Source organism: Muntiacus reevesi, chromosome X (genome assembly GCF_963930625.1).
Source record: "Muntiacus reevesi chromosome X, mMunRee1.1, whole genome shotgun sequence".
Taxonomy (NCBI): domain Eukaryota; kingdom Metazoa; phylum Chordata; class Mammalia; order Artiodactyla; family Cervidae; genus Muntiacus; species Muntiacus reevesi.
Window position 1 is genome coordinate 112,703,717 of NC_089271.1, and position 27,176 is coordinate 112,730,892.

Genomic DNA, 27,176 nt, shown 5'->3' on the forward strand with positions numbered 1-27,176 from the left:
TGGAGAGGGTGTGGAGAAAAGGGAACCCTCTTACCCTGTTGGTGGGAATGCAAACTAGTACAGCCACTATGGAAAACAGTGTGGAGATTTCTTAAAAAACTGAAAATAGAACTGCCATATGACCCAGCAATACCACTTCTGGGCATTCACACTGAGGAATCCAGATCTGAAAGAGACACGTGCACCCCCAATGTTCATCGCAGCACTGTTTATATTATCACTTTTATAATAACAATCTGTTACTAAAATGGGAGATAAAACTCTATTTGGGACATCAGACACCTCTTTTACAATATGTTTTTTGTTCTAGCCAAAGTTTATCTCTTCTTACACTGTAATAAGAATTCTTCTCTGGTGACCTAGAAAGATTTTTGGCTGAGAATTTGTCTCTTGTATTTTTCACTCTAATAGCCAATGGTTCTTTCCCTTGCCATTGTTACGTATTACTGTTTGCTTCTGAGATAAAATTTTCCTATGAGATGTCTAAAAAGTGGGGAAAGGAATTCCTTGGTGGCCCAGTGGTTAAGACTCCACGCTTCCACTGCAGGGGACACAGATTTATTTCATCCCTGGACGGGGAACTAAGATCCTGCATGCCGCAGGGCCAAAGGGAAAAAAATTAAATGCAAAGTAGAAAATCTTCCAGCTCTAAGGGATTTTGCCACAAAAACCATCTGCTTGAGTATTATATATATTTTGGTATGCATTTTTTGATGCTTCAGTGTACACTATGACCAATACTCTGTTACAGTGGGGGGACTTCTTGTATCACAGTGAATACCTAGGTTATATCTCTTCCTTTTATACTATATACCTGCTTAGAACTAAAAGTTCAGTTGAATTTTCCTCAAAAGTTTGGTTTTTAGCCTCATGTCTTACATTGGTCCATTTATTACAGGCATGGGTTAGAAAAGAACTTACAAGATGAGGATAAAATGCTGTGTAGTGTAAAATAATAATATTTTAAAGTAATGATGCTTTAAAATTAGAAGTTACAAAGGCAAATCAAGACTTCAGAGAAAAGTAACAAAAAAGATGTCAATGACCTGATAATGGAGACCAGGCCACCAGAGCACCCCTTCAAAGCATTTAAGGAACAAACCAAGTCTAGTACTTCCCTCAGACATACACAAACTTGCCAGCCCCAATTGGCTGTCTTCCCAAATTCTGGGAAACTTTACAAGAATCACAGGGGTTGGTACAAGTAGTGTGATAATCTGCAGCATTCTCTCTGTGACTTAGCTGCCTTGTGTTAGCAAATTTCTGGGTGTCGGTATGCAGAGGGTCCCACCTTCCTCTCCTACCTCTGAGGTTTGTGATCTGTATTTTATTCTGTTCCCTTTCAGCCGGGTTGGGCTTTGAGTTCCTGGGGCCTTCTTTAGACTTGCTTTCTATTTGCCTGTGTATTTTTATCCATTTCCTGAGGGTGATGGTAAATGTGCGGCTGGCATGTCGGTCAGCCTTACTGTTTCTCCAATCCTTCGAAGTTGTGTACCTCCCTGTTGATTATTCAATTCAGTTCAGTTCAGTCGCTCAGTCATCTCCGACTCTTTGCGACCCCATGATCACAGCACGCCAGGCCTCCCTGTCCATCACCAACTCCTGGAGTTTACTCAAACTCATGTCCATCGAGTCAGTGATGCCATCCAACCATCTCATCCTCTGTCGTCCCCTTCTCCTCCTTGCCCCCAATCCCTCCCAGCATCAGGATCTTTTCCAATGAGTCATCTCTCTGCATGAGGTGGCCAAAGTATTGAAGTTTCAGCTTCAGCATTGATTATTAACATCTGGTTAAGTGTTGGGAATGCATAGTGGTGTATAAACATGTGTAGTGAAAGTGAAAAGTCACTTCTGAGGCCTTGTAGATGTGTACAGTTCATCTCGAGTTAAGTTTGCCTTAGGAGAGATGCTGTTACCAAAAAAAAAAGTGGAGTTCCTGAGCCCCAGCTTGAATTTTGTCTCAGGTTATGTTCTATAAATGGAAGAATCTCTGAGTTATTTTTAAAAAATTCCTGTTAGACTCCTGAATCACTAAAGGCTTATAGCACTTTCGATCTGTCAACCCTAATAGCTACTCTGTGAGAAACTTGCTGCATTTCTTCTTCAGAACCCCGTTTCTGTAGCCCTGGGGTCCTTGGGGTGAGGGCATGGTGGGGAAAAGCATCACAGAGGAAACACTTAGAATTGATTGTTCCTGGCGAAATTAAACTGCTCAGTGGATCACATTTAGATAATGAAAGCTTTACCTTGAGCTTCCAAACATGGCATTGTTCTTACCCAAGTCCTCACTGTCACTGCCTTTTCCTAAGCTTTGTACTTGCTGATTGAAGTGTTTTTCTGGCGCTTAATATCCTTTTCCTATAGGAGTTTCTATTCAATTAAATGTGCTGCCATCGGGTAATGCCTGCCTAGGGATTACCTGCATGCCTAGGGATGTACTTTGGATATTCAGCTGTGTTTTGCTCAGGTGTTTGAGAGTATTGATTAATATAACTGCAATTAAGCTTTAAAGGCAAGAAGACAAAATGCCCTGGCTCAATCTTGCTTCACTTCCTCTAGCAAAGGAGAGACAGCTTCATCACTTAAGAAGATGGAGGAAAAGCAAAATCAGAAAAGTGCAATTTTTAAGACTCGTTTTAGAGTTATAGCTGTAAATTAGGCATGAAGGCTATTCTTGGCTTGTTATAATGGGATGGGCTTAGAAGCCTCAGCAATTTGACCACTGAATTCATTGTAGCAATCTTAACCAGGAAGCTTGCTGCTGCTGCTGCTGCTAAGTCGCTTCAGTCATATCCAACTCTGTGCGACTCCATAGATAGCAGCCCACCAGGCTCCGCCGTCCCTGAGATTCTCCAGACAAGAACACTGGGGTGGGTTACCATTTCCTTCTCCAATGCATGAAAGTGAAAAGTGAAAGTGAAGTCGCTCAGTCGTGTCCGACTCTTCACGACCCCATGGACTGCAGCCCACCAGACTCCTCTGCCCATGGGATTTTCCAGGCAAGAGTATTGGAGTGGGTTGCCATTGCCTTCTCCAAAACAGGAAGCTTAAGACACTGGAAATGTTGCCTGGCACTGGAGTGCTTCTAACCTTGTGCAGAACTTCCACCCTTAGTGGGCTTCCCTCATAGCTCAGTTGGTAAAAAAAAAAAAAAAAAAAAAAAAATCCGCTTGCAATGCAGGAGACCCCTGTTCAATTCCTGGGTTGGGAAGATCCCCTGGAGAAGGGATAGGCTACCCACTCCAGTATTCTTGACTTCCCTTGTGGCTCAGCTGGTAAAGAATCAGTCTGCAATGTGGGAGACTTGGGTTTGACTCCTGGGTTGGGAAGATCCCCTGTAGAAGGGAAAGGCCACCCATAATCCAGCATTCTGGCCTTGAGAATTCCATGGACTGTTCAGTCCACAGGGTCACAAAGAGTCAGACACTACTGAGCGACTTTCACTTTCACTTTTCCAACTTTAATATAGAAATGCTGAAATTTTCATGAAATGCTCTACCTTTCATGAATTTGTTTGGCTTTTTAAAGACTGATTATACTGTTCAAAAACACCAGTGCTTCAGAGAAAAAAATAGCTTTGGGGCTGGAATGTGGAGAATAGGTTTAAATCATTGCCAAGTGTTCAGATTATTAATAAGGATTTTTTGTTCAGTTTAGAGTAAATATAGTCATCCTTCAATGTCTGCAGGGGATTGATTTTAGGACCCTCAGATGCTTGAGTCCTGTAAAATGGCATAGTATTTTCATGTAGGCTACATACATCTCCCATATAATTTAAATCATCTCTAGTTTATTTACAATATTAGTACAATGTAAATGCTATGTAAGTAGTTTTTAGGTGCGTGACAAATTCAAGTTTTGCTTTTTGGAATTTCTGGATCTTCCTCCACCCGTGAAATATTTTCAATCTCAAGTTGCTGGAATCCACAGATGTGGAACCCACCGATAAGGAGAGATGTCCTCTTGCTTGCTTTAGTAACTCACAGAGAGCAGTTTGATGATCAATAAAAGTAGTGCTGTGATTGTTGGAGGTTACAATATTATTTGCTGCTAACCCGAGTAGCTTTGCGTGTTTTCAGGGCCTGTAATTTTCATTATCAATGATCTGAATGATCAATGGGTAGCAGATACATGCAAAATGAGTATTGACGAAGAATCTCATTTTGTGAGCAGCTTAAAATGTTTGGAAGGGTTGCTACTTGATGGTTATTTGTATTTTTTGTCCTTTGAAAAGCTAACTATTTAAATTATTTTGATTGCTTTAGAAGTGTAGCATTATGCCTGGTGTACTAAAAACTTGTAGGATGTTCATTAAGGTCACTCATTAATTCAAGGAGTGAGGTTCTGTAGCAGTAATTCTCAGTCCTGACTGCAAATTAGAACTGTCACTTGGGAAGCTTCTAGAAAAATTAAATAAAAAGACAGTCACTGGTATTATGTTTTTTTTTTGCCATTTATTTTTATTAGTCAGAGACTAATTACTTTACAATATTGTAGTGGTTTTTGCCATACATTGACATGAATCAGCCATGGATTTACATGTATTCCCCATCGCGATCCCCCCTCCCACCTCCCTCTCCACCAGATTCCTCTGGGTCTTCCCAGTGCACCAGGCCCGAGTATTTGTCTCATGCATCCAGCCTGGGCTGGTGATCTCTTTCACCCTAGACAATATACATGTTTTGATGCTGTTCTCTCGAAACATCCCACCCTCGCCTTCTCCCACAGAGTCCAAAAGTCTGTTCTGTACATCTGTGTCTCTTTTTCTGTTTTGCATATAGGGTTATCATTACCATCTTTCTAAATTCCATATATATGCGTTAGTATGCTGTATTGGTCTTTATCTTTCTGGCTTACTTCACTCTGTATAATGGGCTCCAGTTTCATCCATCTCATTAGAACTGATTCAGATGAATTCTTTTTTAATGGCTGAGTAATATTCCATGATGTATATGTACCACAGCTTCCTTATCCATTCATCTGCTGATGGGCATCTCGGTTGCTTCCATATCCTGGCTATTATAAATAGTGCTGTGATGAACATTGGGGTGCACGTGTCTCTTTCAGTTCTGGTTTCCTTGGTGTGTATGCCCAGCAGTGAGATTGCTGGGTCATATGGCAGTTCTATTTTCAGTTTTTAAAGAAATCTCCACACTGTTCTCCATAGCAGCTGTACTAGTTTGCGTTCCTACCAACAGTGCAAGAGGGTTCCCCTTTCTCCACACCCTCTCCAGCATTTATTGCTTGTAGACTTTTGGAGAGCAGCCATCCTGACTGGCGTGTAATGGTACCTCATTGTGGTTTTGATTTGCATTTCCCTGATAATGAGTGATGTTGAGCATCTTTTCATGTGTTTGTTAGCCATCTGTATGTCTTCTTTGGAGAAATGTCTGTTTAGTTCTTTGGCCCATTTTTTGATTGGGTCATTTATTTTTCTGGAGTTAAGCTGCAGGAGTTGCTTGTATATTTTTGAGATTAATCCTTTGTCTGTTGCTTTGTTTGCTATAATTTTCTCCCAATCTGAGGGCTGTCTTTTCACCTTGCTTATAGTTTCCTTTGTTGTGCAAAAGCTTTTAAGTTTCATTAGGTCCCATTTGTTTTTTTTTTGCTTTTATTTCCAATATTCTGGGAGGTGGGTCATAGAGGATCCTGCTGTGATTTGTGTCAGAGAGTGTTTTACCTATGTTTTCCTCTAGGAGTTTTATAGTTTCTGGTCTTACATTTAGATGTTTAATCCATTTTGAGTTTATTTTTGTGTGTGGTGTTAGAAAGTGTTCTAGTTTCATTCTTTTACAGGTGGTTGACCAGTTTTCCCAGCACCACTTGTTAAAGAGGTTGTCTTTTTTCCATTGTATATTCTTGCCTCTTTTGTCGAAGATAAGGTGTCCATAGGTTCGTGGATTTATCTCTGGGCTTTCTATTCTGTTCCATTGTTCTATATTTCTGTCTTTGTGCCAGTCCCATACTGTCTTGATGACTGTAGCTTTGTAGTATAGTCTGAAGTCAGGCAGGTTGATTCCTCCAGTTCCATTCTTCTTTCTCAAGATTACTTTGGCTATTGAGGTTTTTTGTATTCCCATACAAATTGTGAAATTATTTGTTCTAGTTCTGTGAAAAATACTGTTGGTAGCTTGATAGGGATTGCATTGAATCTATAGATTGCTTTGGGTAGAGTAGCCATTTTGACAATATTGATTCTTCCAATCCATGAACACGGTATATTTCTCCATCTGTTTGTGTCCTCTTTGATTTCTTTCATCAGTGTTTTATAGTTTTCTCTGTATAGGTCTTTTGTTTCTTTAGGTAGATATACTCCTAAGTATTTTATTCTTTGTGTTGTAATGGTGAATGGTATTGTTTCCTTAATTTCTCTTTCTGTTTTCTCATTGTTAGTGTATAGGAATGCAAGGGATTTCTGTGTTAATTTTATATCCTGAAACTTTACTCTATTCGTTGATTAGCTCTAGTAATTTTCTGGAAGAGTCTTTAGGGTTTTCTATGTAGAGGATCATGTCATCTCCAAACAGCAAGAGTTTCACTTCTTCTCTTCCTATCTGGATTTCTTTTACTTCTTTTCTGTTCTGATTGCTGTGGCCAAAACTTCCAAATCTATGTTGAATAGTAGTGGTAATAATGGGCACCCTTGTCTTGTTCCTGATTTCAGGGGAAATGCTTTCAATTTTTCACCATTGAGGGTAATGCTTGCTGTGGGTTTGTCATATATAGCTTTTATTATGTTGAGGTATGTTCCTTCTATTCCTGCTTTCTGGAGAGTTTTAGTCATAAATGGATGTTGAATTTTGTCAAAGGCTTTTTCTGCATCTGTTGAGATAATCATATGGTTTTTTATCTTTCAATTTGTTAATGTGGTGTATTACATTGATTGATTTGTGGATATTAAAGAATCCTTGCATTCCTGGGATAAAGCCCACTTGGTTATGATGTATGATTTTTTTAATATATTGTTGGATTCTGTTTGCTAAAATTTTGTTAAGGATTTTTGCATCTATTTTCATCAGTGATTTTGACCTGTGGTTTTCTTTTTTTGTGGCATCTTTGTCTGGTTTTGGAGTTAGGATGATGGTGGCCTCATAGAGTGAGTTTGGAAGTTTACCTTCTGCAATTTTCTGGAAGAGTTTGAGTAAGATAGGTGTTAGCTTTTCTCTAAATTTTGGGTATTATGTTTATAGCCAATGTATGGCTAGACTTAAGAACCACTGGTCTATGTCTAAGGGATAAATTCAAGTGTGCCAATATGTGGAATGGATGGAGAGGTGAGCTGGGTTTTAGAAACTGTGCTAGCTTTCATGATGACAGTCTTGTTTTGCGTTCTCTGTTTTCCCTCAGTTCTTATTGAGTCACTGGTCTAGAGACAATTGAGAAACAAATTATACTTCCAGCAGCTTTTGTTTGTTTATGACTAGCAAAGGCATAGGATTTTAATCTCGTACTAGTTGAATAACAGTACCATTTTACTCTCGGTTTTTGCCGTTGTTGTTGTTGTTGAAGATTTATTTATCCCTCTTATTTTTTGATCTGTATGGACCTTTCTCTAGTCATGGTGAGTGGCGGCTCCACTCTCGTAGCAGCACGTGGGGCTGCTTGTTGTGACAGCCCCTCATGTTGGGGGCACAGGCTGCAGGGTCAGAAGTAAGTGGTTGGGATGTGTGGGCTCGGTAGTTTCGGTGCCCGGGCCTAGCTGCTCTGCAGGGTGTGGGATCTTCACGGACCAGGGAGCAAACCTGCATGCCCTGCATCGGCAGGCAGTTTCTCAACCACTGGACCATCAGGGAAGCCCTACTCTGATGTTCACTGAGAGACTATGTCTTGAATAAATTATTGGAGTTTTTTGTTTGTTTGTTTGTTTCTTAACACAGGATTCAGTTTATAATTCAGGAGTAAAAAGGGTGATTTTTATCATAAATTTGAAAATTAAATTGACTTCTATGTTAATTCATACACTATAAGTATACTTTTAAATATTTTCCACCCTTTTAATTGTAGTGTGTATGATATCTCATTAAAATAGAATTGGTGCCAACTCATTTCAATTTTAATAAATGCCATTCCTAAGGACATTTGCATGGGAAGCACTTCAACACAGGATGGACTCCTAATTAAAATTCATTACAAAGTGGCAGGAATCATACACTCCCACTCTAGACTACATTGTGTGCCATCCAAACAGGATTTTTTTTATAATTCCTACTTAGAGTTTCTCTCCCTTGGCTAAGGCACCTACATTATTCAAAATCACAGGAGCTAAAACCACTGTTTTAACACTACATTGGCAGAAGTGGAAAATTACAAAGAATTTACAAATACAGTCAGCTTTGCCATTTTTAGGTGAACCAAGCAGCATTACAGAGTTGAAACAAATTCTACCAGAAATTGCAGGTTCATTAGATTTTTAGGTTGACAGACATGGAAAAGTCATCTATTTCACCCCACCCCAGCCCCAGTCCTCAGGCAGCTCCAAACTTCAACCCGCCTGACCTGAGGAGACTTTGCCATTTTTTGAAAAATCCTCAGGAGCATACATTCTACAACTTCTCTCAGGCTCCGATTCCCTCATCTAACAATGATCGTTGTCTGGATCTCCCATCCCCTCTCTCCCTCCCCAAACCTGCACAGCAATTTCAATCCATTTCTCCTATGTACTGGAGATAGAGGTCACTTGAAAGAAATCAGAGATGAAGTATAGGGAAAGCTCTTAGTAAAACTATAAATGCTATACAAATGCAAAATTCATAAAAATATCACGTGCCTTAAAAATTGCTTTATGCTTGTACCTTCCGTTTGTTCTTTGGAAAGTTATCTGCCACAGAAGAAAGTCGAAGACAATTCAGAATTGGGGTAGTGCTAGTTCAGTTTGGTTTTAAGTTAATCTGTGGCCACTGTTAACTGAGGAAAACAACCTGTACTGGCAGTGCAGGAAACATCCTGCTTCACTGTTCTGCCTCATTCCTCTTCCCCCTTTTCATTTGTTGAATGATCTGAGAACTGGCATGAAAAGTGGTTCTTGCTTATTTACTCTATAGCCACTTCTTGTGTGAAAAACTAGATGGCCATGTGACTATTAAATGAAAGAATTTAAATTGTAGTGTGTGTATGGACTTGACAATTTCTGGTCTGTTGTAGAGACTACAGTGGGACTGTAACTTGCAACAGAAAGCTAGGGAAGGGGAACAGAGTAAACTATACTTTTAAGAAGGTGTATTTACTTTTTGCAAAATGGGTATTATGGGAAATGTAGTGCTCTTCTGTGTTCAGACCCTGTATATTACAGTTGCAAACAAAGTCAGTCCCTAAATCAAAATGTATATAGTTTCCATTCTGGTAGAGGTATTGTTTACTTGTTTCCAGGAACTGTTTGAAAATTTACGTCTTAATCACTGACCCTTAGCATGCGAAGGACCTTGTACAGTCAGTTGTTGTAATGCCCTGTCTTGGGGCAGGCGGCTGAATAGCAATTGTCAAGCATTGATGACTTTGTGACTTTTTCCAGATTGCCATAGATTGAATTCCCACAAGCTCCCTTAGCCCATACCAGAGTGTATTTCCAGTAGTTATCACTTATATACAGCCTAAATCTCTCCTACTTCAGTTTATCTCACTTTTCCAGTGATTCCCTGTTGATTTTGGAGGCTGTACCCCACTAGATAATTACTTAATAAACTTCAAACGAAGATGGTGAAGCAAGTGAAAGTGAAGTCACTCAGTCATGTCTGACTCTTTGCGACCCCATGGACTGTAGCCTACCAGGCTCCTCCCTCCATGGGATCCAGGCAAGAGTACTGGAGTGGGTTGTCATTTCCTTCTCCAGGGGATCTTACCAACTCAGGGATTGAACCCGGGTCTCCCGCATTCCAGGCAGACACGTTAACGTCTGAGCCACCAGAGAAGCCCACGGTGAAGCAAGAGGTCTTACCATATTTTAGGGTAATTTTTTTTTCAATCTGAAAAATTATTTTCCTTATATCTGTTTGAGGTACAGAAATTCAGACTGGAATACACCAAAACATAGACATTTGGAAAACTTTGCAACCTCTAAGTAGTCTTGCTTAAAATGGTATTTCAGGGGTAGAGAGTTATATTTTTGACCTTTAAATAGATCATTGAACAGAAATCTTTGTGGCTACTTACTTTAAAACATTTTAGGTTGTGGAATTATGCTTTTTTTTAAAAAAAAAAAATAAGGAAATATATAAGTGGATATTGGTTTCTATCATACTTCCTTTGACTTAAATAAATGATTGTCTCAAACATGTAAAAACAGTGCCATCAAAAGAGACTATTCCATTTAGAAAGATAGTAACGACGATCCTATATGCAGGGCAGCAAAACAGACACAGATGTAAAGAACAGACTTGCGGGCTCTGGGAGAAGGCGAGGGTGGGATGATTTGAGAGAATAGCATTGAAACATGTACGTTAAAATCGATGACCAGTACAAATTCAGTACATGAAGCAGGGTACCCAAACCCAGTACTCTGATACAACCCAGAGGGATAGGGTGGGGAGGGAGGTTGGGGGGGGTTCAGGATGGGGGGACACATGTCCACCTGTGACTGATTCATGTTGGTTGATGTATGGCAAAACCCATCACAATATTGTAAAGTAGTTATCCTCCAATTAAAATAAATAGATTAATTAAAAAACTTTAAAAAGAGACTATTCTAGATTTATATAAGAAAGTATATTACCCTGATTCAAGATGAGAAAACAGAGTGAAGCCTCAGTAAAGTAAAACTATGAGGTAAAAATGGACCTGAATCTTGTAGCTTCTAGATTCAATGAATCTACGTTTTAAAAATACAGAATGGGCATTAGAGTTATATTGTGTGAAATGGGACTTTTTGACAATAAGTTCTGAGAGATCACAAAAGAATATCTTTCCTTGAAAAGCCAAAGAATTGCAACTTTTCTCTCTAGAAATAGTTGATCACTCCATTAATAGAGGCAGCCATTCTATATTCCTGTCTATAAGCAATTATTTTCAGTTTATAAGAATTTTGCATTCTGCTTTCTGCTGTCTGATAATGAAATTTGCAAGATTGTCTTCAACACTTCTTGTGTAATAAATTAAATATTCCCAATCTGACCTTTTCTAAATTAGTGTGTTGCTGTGACAGTAATGGTTGAGATCCTGTAGATGAAAGAAAATGCTTGGTGGTAAAAATACTGTTTCTCTAGGATACTTCAGTTTAAACATTTAGGATCGCAATGTTGGCCTCAGAGCAGTTGGCCTAAACAAAACTTAACAGTGGAGTTTGAATTTCCTAACAAGGTATCTACTCTCCCTACTATTCTCTCTCTAGACAGTAGCCAAACATGCTTAGACACTTAGACAAGAATTCTGTGCTTGGTAGAAGCATGGAGAAATGTGATGAAAAACTGATCTGTTTTCCTTTCTCTTGGTCAGTGTGCTGGAGAAGAGAAGCGAGTTGGTACACGCACAGTATTTGTTGGCAATCATCCGGTTTCAGAAACTGAAACATACATTGCACAAAAATTTTGTGATAATAGAATAGTTTCATCTAAGGTAAGTTGTTTTTTTAGCTCAATAGATGTTCATATAGTAAGCCAAATAACACTTATTTTTATTTATGCTGTAAGCTGAGACATTTATATATGCATTCCTGAATGTGCATTTGTACCAATCATAGACCAACTGTAGTAGCTACTCCACCAAAAGGCAGTTTCTTTAAAAGTATCACTTTGTCTTGTTATAGCTGCAAGAGTGTTTCCTTGCCCTCCATTATGATTGACCATGCCTGTTGATTATATGTATGATTTTAAGCCTTAAAGTGTGCTAAAAGTAGAATTATTTACTTGCCCAAAGCTTCCTGAATTGCCCTTGTATGGATGGACTGGGTTGTAAATAATTTACATTCTTCCAGAGGGTGTTTAGAGTGACATTTGTATCTCTTTCTGTTACATTGCAGAGCTTCTCAAGTACACTCCTGAGTCCTAAAGGGTACATTCTGTTCTGTGCACTGCTTGAACAGTTAAGGGTTCAATCATGATAGCTGTGTTACCATTTGAATAATCATCTTACTTTATTTTGCATTGTGTAGTGCTAAAAGAAGTGGCCTGAAGACCTGTTTAAATCCTGGTCTGATCATTTACTAGCTGTGTGATTTTGGGCAAATTAATCTCTCAGTCTGAATGTCCTCATTAGTGAAATGGAACTTATGTTCCATACATGAAAGCATTTTTTATAACTCATAGTACCCAGTAGTCATCAATCTACAAGTATTAGTTTGCTAATCTTTCCCCTTGACTGAGGAGGTTAGGTGCTAGGTGCTAGATGGCTGGCACCATCTAGAGACTGCTGTATCTTCTAGTATGGCACAGATCTTGGTAATTTTCCTCGCTTCCTCATGCAGCATAAGGTAGACCTCAAATGTTGGTGACAATTGGTTCATTGCATGTTGACAAACACCGAGGATCTGAAACACAAAGTTTTACCCTTACTTTGCAAATTTAACATTTTAATTTTCAAACATGTGATTTCTGTTTGGGTAGTGATATAATGCAGATAGATTGTACTTAGCTGGGAGAGTAGCATGTAAAATACGGACAGAATGATTGAAAACTGTGTTACCTAATGAGCAGATCCATTAGACTATAGAACACTCTGAGTTTAAATGTCTGTTTCTTGTTAATCTTTAACCTTGTGGCAGAAATTTATTGTCATCTAGAAGTTTCTGTACCTGTGCCCAAGATAGTGAATAGTTCTTTCACTGAAAATTGTGACTCACCCTTAGTATTCAAGAAAACAGTCAATAGTAGTCCTTTGGCTCAGAATCATGAACTTAATATAGAACTGAAACATCCTAAGAGATCCTCTTGTTCAACTCCCTGACTTTATAGATGGAGAAAGCAAACCCAGAGAACTTAAGTTAGTGCCATGGTCATGAAGCAGCATTAGTGATAAAGCCAGGAACAAGAACTGCTTTATAAGATACAGTGGCTCTGAATAAAGAGCTGTTTTCATATCATTGTGCTATTCGGGTTCCTCCCTCAGTTTTCTCTCCTTTACTTTCTAGGGAATTATTGTTTCCCGTAGTGCTTTATGTGGAAAATGGTAAAGTGGCACACTGGTAGTCAAGTGACTTTTCACTGAGCTGGTGACAATCCACTTGTTGTAATATACCATGTATTTTTGCATATTAAAGGAACATATAAAACTCAGTTAATTCTCAACTGTTTCTATATTTCATAGAATATTTTTCATATTTTAACTTTAGTTTTGCCAGTAGTCAAAGTAATGCAATAGGATATTATTTAAATAATAAGGAATTCATGGGCAAATACAAACTGGTTCTAAACATATTCGCATATACAGTATGTATGTATGTGTTTTAGAAACCACAGTAGTGAATGTGTCTACATTGATAGACTAACACATCGTTTTCTTTGTAGATATTTTATTTTTACAGTTTGCCTAGTTAACTGCTTATTAACTGATCTGTTTTTCTTAACAGCTATAGAGCAGGAAAAGAGGAATTGACAGTATACTGACTTCACAAAAAGAGTGAAATTTTAGTTCAATAAATAGTTATAAGAATGAAATTTTAGTTCAATAAATAGTTATAAGGGAACAGCATATAGTGTAGTGAAGAGCTTCACCCTTATAAACAGGAGATCTGTATTTGAAGTTAAACTTATATAACCTTCCTGTGTCCCCATTTTCTTATCTGTAAAATGAAACTATTAACTACTTATCTCACAGGATTGTGGTGCAGATAAAGAATTCACAGAAAACATTAATGCACTGTGCTTGGCATGCAGTAACAACTCAGTAGATGGTAACTGCTATTGTTATTTATGTTTTTGTGATTATTAATTATTATTACTGCAGTCCTAAGCAGTAGTATTGATTTCCTCAGTCTCCTGTGTTTCAAATATGCAGAGCGATTACTTTTAAAAAGAAGCCTTCAAGTCCAGTTTGGAGAGAAAAACTTTTCATAATTTGACTTTCTCTTCCTCACATTGCCCTTTGGCTGATGGTATTTGCGCCAGAATCTTTTAATTGAAGAAATGTACACTTTTAATTGAAGAAATGTATAACACTTGTAGCAAGTGTTGATTTCCTTTCTAAACCATTCGATAATAAAAATAACTTTCTCAGTTGGCTGCCTTTTGTTTGTTTACAGATGCCATCAGTAATGTAATATCACTGGAAATAAGTCCTGTTAATACAGGAACACTGAAAATAACACTTTGATAAAAATTTAAGTTTTATTAACTTACAAAATTAGCAACCTTTTATTCTTTGGGGATGCACAAATACTTTGTTTAGAAAAACTTGTTCTCTTTGGCCTTCCTACTTTAGGGGCCTTTGGGAATCACTAGAATTTTGTAGCTGGTACAAAAGTTGGAAATCCCCTTCTGCAGCAAAAGAAACTAGATCTTTACGATCTTAGGTTCCATCATTTTTCTCTGTTCTACATTTCTTTTTCATTTAAAACTTCTGAGCCTCATCTTGAGCCCTTCAGTGGGATAAGAATCAGGGAGCTCTTCCTAACTCTTTGAAGCTATGCCCAAGGTTAAACTTAACTTCTCCTATGTGAAAGAATGTATTAAAGTTTCAAGACTAAAATTACACTAGGATTTTCTCTCATTTTAAAAATCAAAAGCATCAGTAGAATTTCTTAGACATGTCTTTGCATCTTATCAAACTCCCTGAAGGTGCCCTTTAAGGTAAAGTTACTAAATCCTAATGTAGCACTGTCTTGGTAACTCCTTTTGCTGTTCTGAATTTATGGTAGAAAGAGTGATACTTTGAAAAAGCAGAAAAGTTCTCCTTGACATTGGTAATGAAAATGAAAGTAGGCTGCTGTGATGCTCAAAACTGGATTTACTGCCTACATCAAGGAGAGTTGATAATCACATGGATACAGTCATTTAGCAAAGTGAACAGTTATTCAACCTAGAGTTTTGCTTATTTACAACCAGATACTTATTTACAACTAATCTTCAAGTATGGTTATTTTGTTACATCGCATTCAAATGCCAGTAGTAAGAAAAGTCTGTGCTCATTCACAACCGGTTGTTGACTTTGCCACTTTACATAGTTAACTACTTCATTTTAGCTGCTATCCCTTTTCTCATGATGCACAGAAGTATTAGAGCAAGTTATTTGGAGCTTTAGCTTTCCCATCAACATTTTAAAGGCTAAATTGGAAAAATTTTGGACTTTGAGTAAAAACAAGTAGTGTTCTAAAGTTTCCTTTTGTTTAAAATTTTCAATTTAATAGATTCTCAAAACTGAGATTCCCTTCATAATCTCTCCTTTAAATTAGGAAAGTTATTTATCAAAGTTACAAGGTTTTGATTCCAAATTAAATTAGATGATAGATGTGTGAGGGAGTGACCCACAGTTGTTTCACTCAAAGGCCACAGTTGTGTACCAGTTGTTTAATTCACTGTAGGGAAAATGAAAATGCATTGCACATACTTGGGAAGCTGGAATTTTTCTGAAGAAACGTTTGAAGAAAGTGAAAGTGAAGTTGCTCAGTTGTGTCCGACTCTTTGCGACTCCATGGACTGTAGCCTACCAGGCTCTTCTGCTTGTGGGGTTTTCCAGGCAAGGGCACTGGAGTGGGTTGCCATTTCCTTCTCCAGGGGATCTTCCCGACTCAGGGATTAAACCCCCGTCTCCCTCATTGCGTGCAGACACTTTACCGTCTGAGCCACCAAGAAACTTTTAAAATGTGTTCTAGATGTCAGGGTTGCTTTTTTAGTTTAGGCTTACACATTAAGATAGTATAGAAGATCCACTTACTGACTTCTCTGAGAAAGAACTGACTTTTGACCAAAAAAATGTCCATTTTCAACATCATGTATGAAACAAATGCTCTAAACATTTTCTTCCTGTGAATTAACATTATTTTTGGTTTGTAGCAACTGACTAAGTCTGAGAGTTCACTTTTTAGGTCAACAAGTCAATTTGAGTAACTTGGTATATGCAGCTTTCATTCCATTTCAGTTTTGATTAGAACACTATTTAAAAGTAGGCTTCTTTTAGTCTGCATTGAAATAATGTATGCTAGATTGCATTTGTATTATAACAGAGACAAGAAGCTTAATTTACTTTTTAGTTAGAGCAGTGGAGGAAATGGCCAAGACATAAGTTTCGGTCAACATTTCTTGTATACCTTCTACATGCTGAACACTGTTCTAGGCATAGAAGGGAAGGGAGCTTATGTTTATATGTTCTCTGACCTCTTAGTAGTTCATGATCTGATATAGGAAAGAAGAGGGCATGTAGTAATAGTTACCTATCAAGAGACTGACCAGAGTTCCTCAAGGAAGCAGTTCATTTAGGAAGTTAAAACAGAGGGAAACAGTGGGGGCCTAGAAACAACAACAAAAATGTTCCCTTTGACATGTTCACACCCCACAGAGGACTCTCACAGTCCCAATGTTTGTTTGTTTAATTTAAAACCCTTTACTTAAGGAACAGAAGGTCAACGAGCCAGAAGCTCAGCTGTTAGCCTGTTGGAGTTTAGTTTGTTGTTTTAGAAAATTGACCTTCAGTCATCCAGACAGTTAAGTGCTGATCTGAACTAGGGCAGCTTCAAAGTGACTGGACCTGTGGTTTTGATCCCTTTTCTTTTTGGTCACAAGCTGCCTTGGGAATCTGAAAACTGTGGACTCTCTTCTCCCAAGTGATACACATCCACACACAAGTATGCACTTCATGTCGAATGGGCTTCCCTGGGGCACTTCTATGAACCCTGGGAGAAGAACCTTCTAGGTTGGCTTTTGGTTGTAATGCAGCTGCTTCACTGAATATATTTGCCTCCATTCTTCTTTTCTATTCTTGGAATTCCCTGAACCTTGGGCCTATACACCTTTTAAAGGGAGGTTAGTAGTGAAGCCCCATCTATTGTATCATGCTCTGCAACTTTGGCTTTTTCAGTCACCTTACCTAATGTAATGAATATTTTCTCACACATGGAGACCGTGCAAGTATAAACTTAGATTTTTAGGTTAAGAAACATTTCTTTCTTTTTGGTTTCTGGTCTTTATTAAGAAATCTAGAAAACCCAACTTTGGGTGATTTTTAAATGCCCTGGTCCTTGAGCTTAAGGTACCAGTGAGAAAGTCTTTGTGATTTGACAGCTGGCCCAAGAGTTTTCTCCTCTTGCCCATGTACAATTTAGGACTGAAACCTTTACCCACTACCTGCTGTCAAAGCACAAGGTTGGTATGTTGTTGATTAAAATGTAAGCTGTCTATGACCTAAGGTTATGTGTATACCAAGGCTGTCATGGAAGTGGAAAGCAGTGATAGGGACAGAATTTTATCTGTGATGATGATCAAGACTCCAAAACTTAGCACAGCCCGAAAAATTAATTTAATTAGTTCATTCATTCATCCAACTAATTTATTGAGTGTCTACTTTATGTCAGGCACTGTGCTAGGAGTTGGAGAAAAGTAATAAAAAGACTAGATGAATAGTCTGCCCTTTTAGATCTCAGTGCCTCTTGAGGGAGAAACTTTAATTAAAATATGCGCACATATAATTATTCACTGAAACATGTGATCCCAGGGAAGTATAGGGTGATGTGAGAGCAGATAACAGGGAACCTAATTTAGATTGGGCCAGGGAAAGCAAAGCTGAAGGACAGATGGCCCAGTTAGAATGCTCCAAGTGAAAACTTCACTCCTGCATAGTGTTTATATTGCTATACCTCTAAGCACACACTTATTCATCTGTGAGGTTTAGGTTTTAACATACTTTCAAAGTATTGTGATAATCTGGAATCTTTTTCAAGTTTCCTTTCTAATAATCTTTTTTTTCCTCCCATATAGTATACACTTTGGAATTTCCTCCCAAAGAATCTGTTTGAACAGTTTAGAAGAATTGCAAACTTTTATTTTCTTATCATTTTTCTTGTACAGGTAAGAACTCCATTAGAAACTTCATCTCTTCAAGCAGATTTTCAATCCATTTCTAACCTTGAAATGCCCTGTGATTAAAAAGTTGTTTCATGGCTTATTATAATAACACTTTTTAAAGTACTAATATATTTTAAGCTTACTCAATTTTATGTTTCTAAAGTAGCTCTTTCACTAGAAAACTTACTGAGACTTTGTTACTTTTTTTAAACTTTCATGGATTTCATATCTTTGTTCATCTTAGATGGACATGCGTTGTGTCCTTTTATATACAGTGGTATATGTGAAAACTGAAAATAGTTCAAATTAATAGTTTCACTTTGTTAAGCACCAGTTTCAGTTTAATTGAAAATTTATCACTTATCTTCTTGATCACCAGTTTTGCTTTTCCTCATTTATTTACTTTAAGGATGAAATCCTTATATGTTGGTTTGCTTCTCAGTGTTCCTACTGTTTTGTGTTTTAAATTTTAGACATTTTAAATTGCATCTTCCATCTTTCAGTCTATAAGCTATTAAAATCTTTCCCTTGCCAAAATTACCCTTTGAAAATTTTACTACATTAAAGGTATTTTTTTTCTCATTTCATTGTTTTAAGCGAAGCAAAAACATCCCAATAAAATTGCTCAAATGCCTTGCTGATCTTAAGTGCTTCTGTTTATCCACTTTGAATAAATAGTACTATAATTCAGTTTAGCCCTGCAAGTTAAAACCAGCCTGGGTTGTAATATGGGGAAGAACCAATTTCAGTCTTGAATGACGGGCATTTGAGGTGGAGCTCTAGATCAATGGTGAGATGTTTTACAGAATAGCATAGAATAAATAAACTGTGTAGAAGATTATACACGCAGTTATTCCACTTGGCATGCAACACATTTCAGTTCAGTTTAGCAAGCACCTGTGTGCCAGACAGTGGTCCAGATAACAAAGATTTTAGCAGGTACAATAGAGATCAAGATTGCCTTTTCTACCCCAAAGGAATTTTACATTATAGCCAAAAAAGACAGTCATGTATCCACTCAATTTAATGTGGTAAATGTCATAAAACTAGTATGAGCAAAATGCTGTGCAGACACAGTGGAAGTTATGATTTTTTTTCCTACCCAAGAGAAGCTTGAGAAAACTTCAAAGAATAGGTGACTTTAAGACTTGAAAGATTAGAGAGCTTACGTGGTAAGGAATCCAAACTGATATCTCAGTGTGTGCAAGAAGGCACAGAGCTACATAAAAGGAGAGTGACCCCATGATCCTCTTTCTCTCAAATCTAGTTCTCTTTCAGGATTTCCTGTTTCCATGAATGACAACATCTACCTAGCCATGTTAATCAGATACTTGGGAGACATTTTTAACCACCACTTACAAGAAATTCCTTACCAGTGTTGCTTCCTAAATGCCTCTGGAACTTCTTTTTTATTTGCTGCTACCACCCTTGTCCAAGCTATCATCTCTTAGCTGGATGAGTGTACTAGCCTCCTAAGTGGACTCCCTCCCTCCACTTTTGTTCCCTTCCATTCCATTTTCCACAAGCAATGAGAATGACCTTTTTGGAATGTGGTTCTGTTCACCTGACCGCTCCCTCCCTAAAAGCTTCAATTATTTTCCACTGTTTGTGAGATAAAGAATGAACTTTCGTCTGGAGAGCCCTGCTAGGTCCGGCCCCTGTCTCCCCTTCAGCCTCTTCTCACACCACATGCTTTTTTGCCGCTGGCTTCCTTTATTTTATCACGGGTGACACATGCCCTCCTCCCATAGAGACTTTCTATATGTGCCTCACTGCGCCTAGGAAGCCCCCTTCCATCTAGCTAACTTCTATATACTCTTCAAATCTGACTTGTTTTAATATCTGGTTTTCACTATAAGTTGCCAGCTCTTATGAGGGCAGGAACTTTTCTCCATCTTGTTTAAAAAAAAGCAGCATCTCTAGAGCCTGGCTGATAATAGCACAAAGGCTGACAGAATGGTGCTCAACAGACAGATGGTAAATGAATGAATATATTTCAATCTAAGGGTTAGTCCAAGATGGCATGAAAAACTAAGCCTAAATTTAGAACTATTTTCTTAAACTAATGGCTACGTGGATTGCTTTTGTTTTAAGGAAAGTTAACATTCATGCTGCTACCGGGGTATGTTTTATTTACATTTTTGTCTGAAATGTTTGTAGCATGTAAATGCTGCATATAAGTTAATGGCTTCTTCTCATTTTACTCTCAATTTACTTTCTTTACCTAGGTCACAGTAGACACACCAACTAGCCCAATTACCAGTGGACTTCCACTTTTTTTTGTTATAACTGTTACAGCCATCAAGCAGGTAAATTTCTAATTTACAATTATGCTTGCATTTCAGTCCTGTCTGACATGAGAATTTATATTTTGTTCTTATTGAAAACCCATTAAAATGGTTATAAGACACATCTTTAATTTCTTTGCTCCTTTCTTCTTATTTTTTGGAGGGAGGAATATAACCCTAAAAGGAGAGTAGGTAGAAGGTACACCTCACTCAGGGAGTGGGAGATAAATTTGTAATATGCATGGCTTTTTTCATTGTGCTATATCTGTCTGAAAAATTCCCATTCTTGTGGACTTTTTAAATTGCCACCTATAGCAGAGAACTCAAGAGTGCGTGTGTGTGTGCTAAGTCGCTTCAGTCACGTCCAACTCTTTGTGACCCCATGGACTGTAGCCCGCCAGGCTCCTCTGTCCATGGGATTCTCCAGGCAAGAGTACTGAAGTGGGTTGCCATTTCCTTCTCCGAACTCAAGAGTATAAATACTTTAATTTTGTTGTCTTTCCTGATGCTGCTGAAGGGGTGCTTTTGACAAATTCCCAATAAAATTGAAAATAGAAACAGGAAACGTGGTTAAGGAGTGGTTAACAATGTTTTTCCTGTACCAGAAGCTGACAGGTTACAAGGAGACTTTTAGACAGTACTTACCAAAGTCCTTTAGAAAGTGTCCTAAAGAATGTCCAAAATAAAGGTTTGCTTAACAATACTGAGAACATGGTTACCTTTCTTCTTGGGTTTATCTGGTCTTCTATCTTGCCTACCCAGAACTGAAAGGATATTTTATCAAGTGTTTGGTTGCTAAATAAAGACTTTGGGAATGTTATTTCCCTGAGGCTGTAAAGATTATTTTCTTTAACATCATAATAGAATTGCTGCTCCCAAGAATAGCCTGTTTGGTTTTCAAAAAACTCTTATTGATTCATTTTACTCCCAATACTAGTTCATGTTGGGGCCTTTGTTTCCTCACTGACATCACTGAAAGTTCCCCTATGAAGTGATAGCCTAAGCATTGCCCTAAAGAAGGACAGGATAGGAATCAATATATATATAGCACCTGAGAGAAAAAGGGGAAGGCGATCAAGAGACTTTTCAAACAGTTATAGTTGAAAAGGTACAGACCCTATTATAAGCAAAAAAAGCAAAGTGATGTAAAAAAAGGAGATGGTACTCAAACAAATGGAGTTCCTCCATTCTTACTTCTTTTGGCTTAAATTACTCTATACCAAAGAAAGCCCAAAGGAAAATGAACTCATTACTTTTAACTCTAAAAAACGGACACCAATTTATATTTTCTTTTGTCACCAAGTCGGTGGAGAAGTTTAACTGTTGATCTCTAAAACTTATAGATACGGTTCCAAAATAATCCTACTTGCTCTTTCTATTCTCTGTCTCTGGGAAGGAATTATATTTCCTCAGAGATGATCACTCCCAACAGTCTAATATGGAAGAATGTGTTAAAGTGATTTGCTATATAAGAAAATAAAACCTGGAAAAAATTTCTTTCAAATTAAAAGGTAGAGAACATTAACATTAACTTGACTAAGAGCGAAATTAGAAAAATAAATCATAGTCCTTCACAACTGAAGAATATTAAGTCTCTCTCTATTACCGTATTTTTATTAATGCTTATCTCTAGAATGGAGGAACCTTTTAATGCAATAAAGCTTTTTACCTAAGAAATATTTTGAAAGCATATTTTTGTTTTTGCTGCAAAAATTTACAATGTTTGTCTCTTTATTCTGCATTGAAAGTAATATTATAAGTACAGGTATCTGCTGTGACTCAGAGAAGGGGTTGTAGAAATTTATTAACAACTTTACTTCATTATGTGAGTTTGACTATGTCCTTATTTTTATTCTTCTAGGGATATGAGGATTGGCTGAGGCACAGGGCTGACAATGAAGTCAATAAGAGCACTGTTTACATTATTGAAAATGCAAAGCGAGTGAAAAAAGAGAGTGAAAAAATCAAGGTATTAAATTTTGTAGTACATTCTTTTTTTTTAATTATAGTGAGAGCACATCATTTTAAAATGTGCAATTCAGTGACATTTCATACATTCTCAGTGCTGTGCAGCCATCACCACTGTCTAGTTACAGAACATTCTCACTGCCCCAAAAGGTAAACCCCTATAGCCATTAAGTAGTCATCCTGCATTCCTCCTTCACCCCCTCACCAGGCCCTGGCAACCACTAATCTTCTTTCTGTCTCAATGGGTTTACCTATTGTAGGTATTTCAAATAAATGGAATCATATACTATGTGGCCTTTATGTCTGCATTCTCTTGCTTGTTGCTATCTTCTTGAGGTTCATTCATCTAGTGGCATGTGTCATTACTTCATTCCTTTTGATGATTGAATAATACTCCATAATGTAGCCATACCACATTTTGTTTATCCAATCATCAGTTGATGGACATTTGTATTCTTTCTACCTTTGAGCTATTAGGGGGCTTCCCAGGTGGCTCAGATGGTAATGTGTCTGCCTGCAATGCAGGAGACCCAGGTTCGATTCCTGGGTCGGGAATATCCTCTGGAGAAGGAAATGGCAACCCACTCCAGGACTCTTGCCTGGAAAATTCCATGGACAGAGGAGCCTGGCAGGCTACAGTCCATGGGATTGCAAAGAGTTGGACACGACTGGGTGACTTCACTTGAACTGTTAGGATTGTTAGTGATATGAATATTCATGTACAAGTTTTTGTTTCAAACACCTCTTTCCCATTCTTTTGGGTATATACCTAGAAGTGGAATTGCTAGGTCATGTGGTGATTCTAGTTTTTATGAATCACCAAACTGTCTTCCACAGCAGCCATATGCTATTTTATATTCCACCACCATATATGATAGTTGTAAGGTATTGTTTTTTTAATATCTCAGACAGTTTCATTTTTTATTCAAATTAGCCATTGATTGTTATTATACAATAAGATTCCTGTTGATAAAATTTTTGACTTGTCCAAATCAAATAGTAGTTTTTGTACCTAGCAAATTTTATTTTAATTAATGTAAACTTTAGTCTTTAGAGCAGCAAAACTGAACAGAAATTATGGAGTTCACATACAGTCCTTTTTCCTACACAGGTACAACCTTCCTCACAATCAGTACCCCCCACCAGTGGCATATTTGTTATAATCAGTGAACCTCCAATGACGTATCATTATCATCCACAGTGATAGTCCACAGTTTAGGTTAGTTTTCACTCTTGGTCTTGTATGTTCAGTGAGTCTGAACAAATGTATAAGGACATGTCTCAACCATTACAGTATTATACAGAATCATTTCACTGCCCTAAATATCCTCTGTGCTTAGCCTATTCATCCCTCCCTCCAACCCCTGGTCACCACTCCTCCTTTTACTGTCTCCATAGTTTTGCATTTTTTTTAGTGTCATGTGGTTAAAATCATACAGTATATAGCTTTTTCAAGTTGGCTTTTTTCACTTAGTAACACGCGTTTGAGTTTTCTCCTTCTTTTCATGGTTTGATAGCTCATTTCTTTTTAGCACTAAATAATATTTCATTGTCTAGATGTACCAATTTATTTAATAGTCACTCACTTACTGAAGGACATTATGGTTGCTTCCATGTTTTGGCCATTACAAATAAAACTATTATAAACATCTATATGCAGGTCTTTGTGTGAACATAAAATTTCAGTTCATTTTGGTAAAAAACAAAGAGTGTGATCTGGATCATGTGGTAACAGCGTGTTTAGTTTTGTAAGAAACTTCCAGACTATCTCCAACATAGCTACCCATTTTGCATTTCCCGTAAGCAGTAAATGAGAGTTCTGTTGCTCCATATCCTGGCCAGCATTTGTTGTCAGTATTCTAGATTTTGCCCATTCTAAAGACTGTATAGTGATAGTTCATTTTGGTCTTAATTTGCAATTCCCTAATGACATATGGTGTTGAACATAATTCCATATGCTTACTTGCCTTTGAATATCTTCTTTGGTGAGGTGTCTATTAGGTCTTTTCCCCAATTTTTTAATCAGATTTCTCATTTTCATATTGTGAAAATTGATAACAGTCCTTTTGGTATATTTTGGATAATAGTCCTTTATCAGATGTGTCTTTTACATATATTATATCCTAGTCCTAAGGTATTACTTATTTTTACTTTATTGTGTTATTGGGATAAAAAATAACAGAAAAATAAATGATTGTCCTTCACAATTAAAGAGTATTAAGGCTCTAATGCCTGTGTTTTTATTAATACTTATCTATGTTGTTGTTCATTCGCTAAGTTGTGCCCAACTCTTTGTGACCCCATGAACTGCAGCACACTAGGCTTCCCTGTCCTTCACCATCTCCTGGAGTTTGCTCAGACTCATGTGTATTGAGTCGGTGATGCCATCCAACCATTTCATCCTCTGTCACCCCCTTCTCCTCCTGCCCTCTATCTGTCCCAGCATCTGAGTCTTTTCCAATGAGTCAGCTCATCGCATCAGGTGGCCAAGGTATTGGAGCTTCAGCTTTAGCATCAGTCCTTCCAATGAATATTCAGGACTGATTTCCTTTAGGATACTGGTTTGATCTTCTTGCTGTCCAAGGGATTCTAAACAGTCTTCTCCAGCACCACAGTTTAGAAGCATCAATTCTTTGGCACTCAGCCTTCTTGATGGTCCAGCTCTCACATCCATATATGACTACTGGAAAAACCTTAGCTTTGACTCTACAGGCCTTTGTCAGCAAAGTGATGTCTCTGCTTTTTAATATGCTGTCTAGGTTTGTCATAGCTTTTCTTCCAAGGAGCAAGCATCTTTTAATTTTGTGGCTGCAGTCACCGTCTGCAGTGATTTTGGAGCCCAAGAAAATAAAGTCTGCCACTGTTTCCCCATCTATTTGCCATGAAGTGTTGGGACTGGATGTCATGATCTTCATTTTTTGAATGTTGAGTTTTAAACCAACACTCTCCTTTTTCACCTTCATCAAGAGGCTCTTCAGTTCTCTCCACTTTCTGCCATTAGAGTGGTATCATCTGCACATCTGAGGTTGTTGATATTTCTCCAGGCAGTGTTGATTCCAGCTTGTGCTTCATCCAGCTCAGCATTTCACATGATGTACTCTGCATATAAGTTACCTAAGCAGGGTGACAATATAGAGCCTTGATGTACTCCTTTTCCAATTTTGAACCAGTCCATTGTTCCATCATGTCTGGTTCTAACTGTTGCTTCTTGACCTGCATACAGGTTTCTCAGGAGACAGGTAAGGTGGTGTCTTATTCCTGTCTCTTGAAGAATTTTCCACGGTTTGTTGTAATCCACACAATCAAAGCCTTCAGCGTAGTCAATGAAGCAGAAGTAGATGTTTCTCTGGAATTCCCTTGCTTTTTCTGTGATCCAACAGATGTTGGCAATGTGATCTCTGGTTCCTCTGACTTTTCTAAATCTAGCTTGTATGTCTGGAAGTTCTCAGTTCATGTAGTGATAAAGCCTAGCATGAAGGTTTTTAAGCATTACCTTGCTAGCATGTGAAATGAGTGCAATCTGCTTATCTATAGAATGGTGGAACCTTAACACTAAATTTACCATCTTAACTATTTTTTAAGTATACAGTTCAGTAGTGTTAAGTATTCACATTGTTGTACAACAGATCTCTAGAACCTTTTCATTTTATAGCACTGAAACTCTATATCCACTAAACACTTATTCACCCTGCCTCTAGCCCTTGGTAAACACTTTTCTGTTGCTGTTACTTGGACTACCTTAGAGAGATACTTCCGGTGATAGGAAATGTATAGTATCTGTCCTTTTGTGACTGGTTTATTTCCCTTAGTATAATGTCTTCATATGACAGGATTTCCCATTTTTTAAAGCTACATAATACTCCATTGTATGTATATACTATACTTTATTAATTCATCAGTTGATGAATGTTTGGCTTGCTTCCACCTTTTGGCTATGTGAATAATGCTGCAATGAACAAAGGTGTGCAAATAGCTCAAATTCTTGCTTTGAGTTATGTTAGATATATACTCAGAAGTAGAATTTCTAGATTGTATTGTAATTCTGTTTTTAATGTGTGGAGGAACCTCCATACTGTTTTCCATAATGGATGTACCATTTTACCTTAGCGCCTAGAGTACACAAGGCTTTCAACTTCTCCTGGTCCTCTTGAGGACTTGTTAGTTTCTGTTCTTTTGATAGTGGGCATCCTGATTGATAAAGTGGTATCTCACTGTGGTTTGCATTTGCATTTTCCTAATGATCAGTTACATTGAGCATCATTTCATGTGCCTGTTGACTGTTGTGTATCTTCTTTGGAGAAATGTCTGTTCAAGTCCTTGTGTTAAGTGTTAATCTCTCAGTCATGTCTGACTCTGTGTCCCCCTGGACTATAGCCCACCAGACTCCTCTGTCCATAGAATTTTCCAGGCAAGAATACTGGAGTGGTTTGCCATTTGCTTCTCCAGGGAATCTTCCTTACCAGGGATCGAACCCAGGTCTCCTGCATTGTGGGCAGATCCTTTACCGTCTGAGCCACCAGGGAAGCAAGTCCTTGACCCAATTTTTTTTTCTTTCTTTTTTTTTTTTTCTTTTTCAGTGGGTTTTGTCATACATTGATATGCATCAGCCATAGAGTTACACGTATTCCCCATCCCGGTCCCCCATCCCACCTCCCTCTCCACCCGATTCCTCTGGGTCTTCCCAGCCCACCAGGCCCGAGCACTTGACTCATGCCTCCCACCTGGGCTGGTGGTCTGTTTCACCACAGATAATATACATGCTGTTCTTTTGAAACATCCCAACCTCACCTTCTCCCACAGAGTTCAAAAGTCTGTTCTGTACTTCTGCGTCTCTTCTTCTGCCCTGCATATAGGGCCATCGTTACCATCTTTCTAAATTCCGTATATATGTGTTAGTATACTGTAATGTTCTTTATCTTTCTGGCTTACTTCACTCTGTATAATGGGCTCCAGTTTCATCCATCTCATTAGAACTGATTCAAATGAATTCTTTTTGACAGCT

At 38.0% G+C, this 27,176-nt stretch overlaps 1 protein-coding gene across 4 annotated transcripts in view; it reads left to right on the top strand.

Annotated features, from left to right (window-relative positions):
* Nucleotides 1-27,176, top strand: part of ATP11C (ATPase phospholipid transporting 11C) — a 167,916-nt gene that overhangs the window by 62,071 nt on the left and 78,669 nt on the right. For all 4 annotated transcript variants that reach the window (XM_065915266.1, XM_065915265.1, XM_065915262.1 and 1 more), the window contains exons 2-5: nt 11,425-11,544; nt 17,832-17,921; nt 20,147-20,227; nt 22,068-22,175. In XM_065915266.1, coding sequence (XP_065771338.1) covers nt 11,425-11,544; nt 17,832-17,921; nt 20,147-20,227; nt 22,068-22,175 — 399 coding nt within the window. The remainder of the gene's footprint in view (nt 1-11,424; nt 11,545-17,831; nt 17,922-20,146; nt 20,228-22,067; nt 22,176-27,176) is intronic.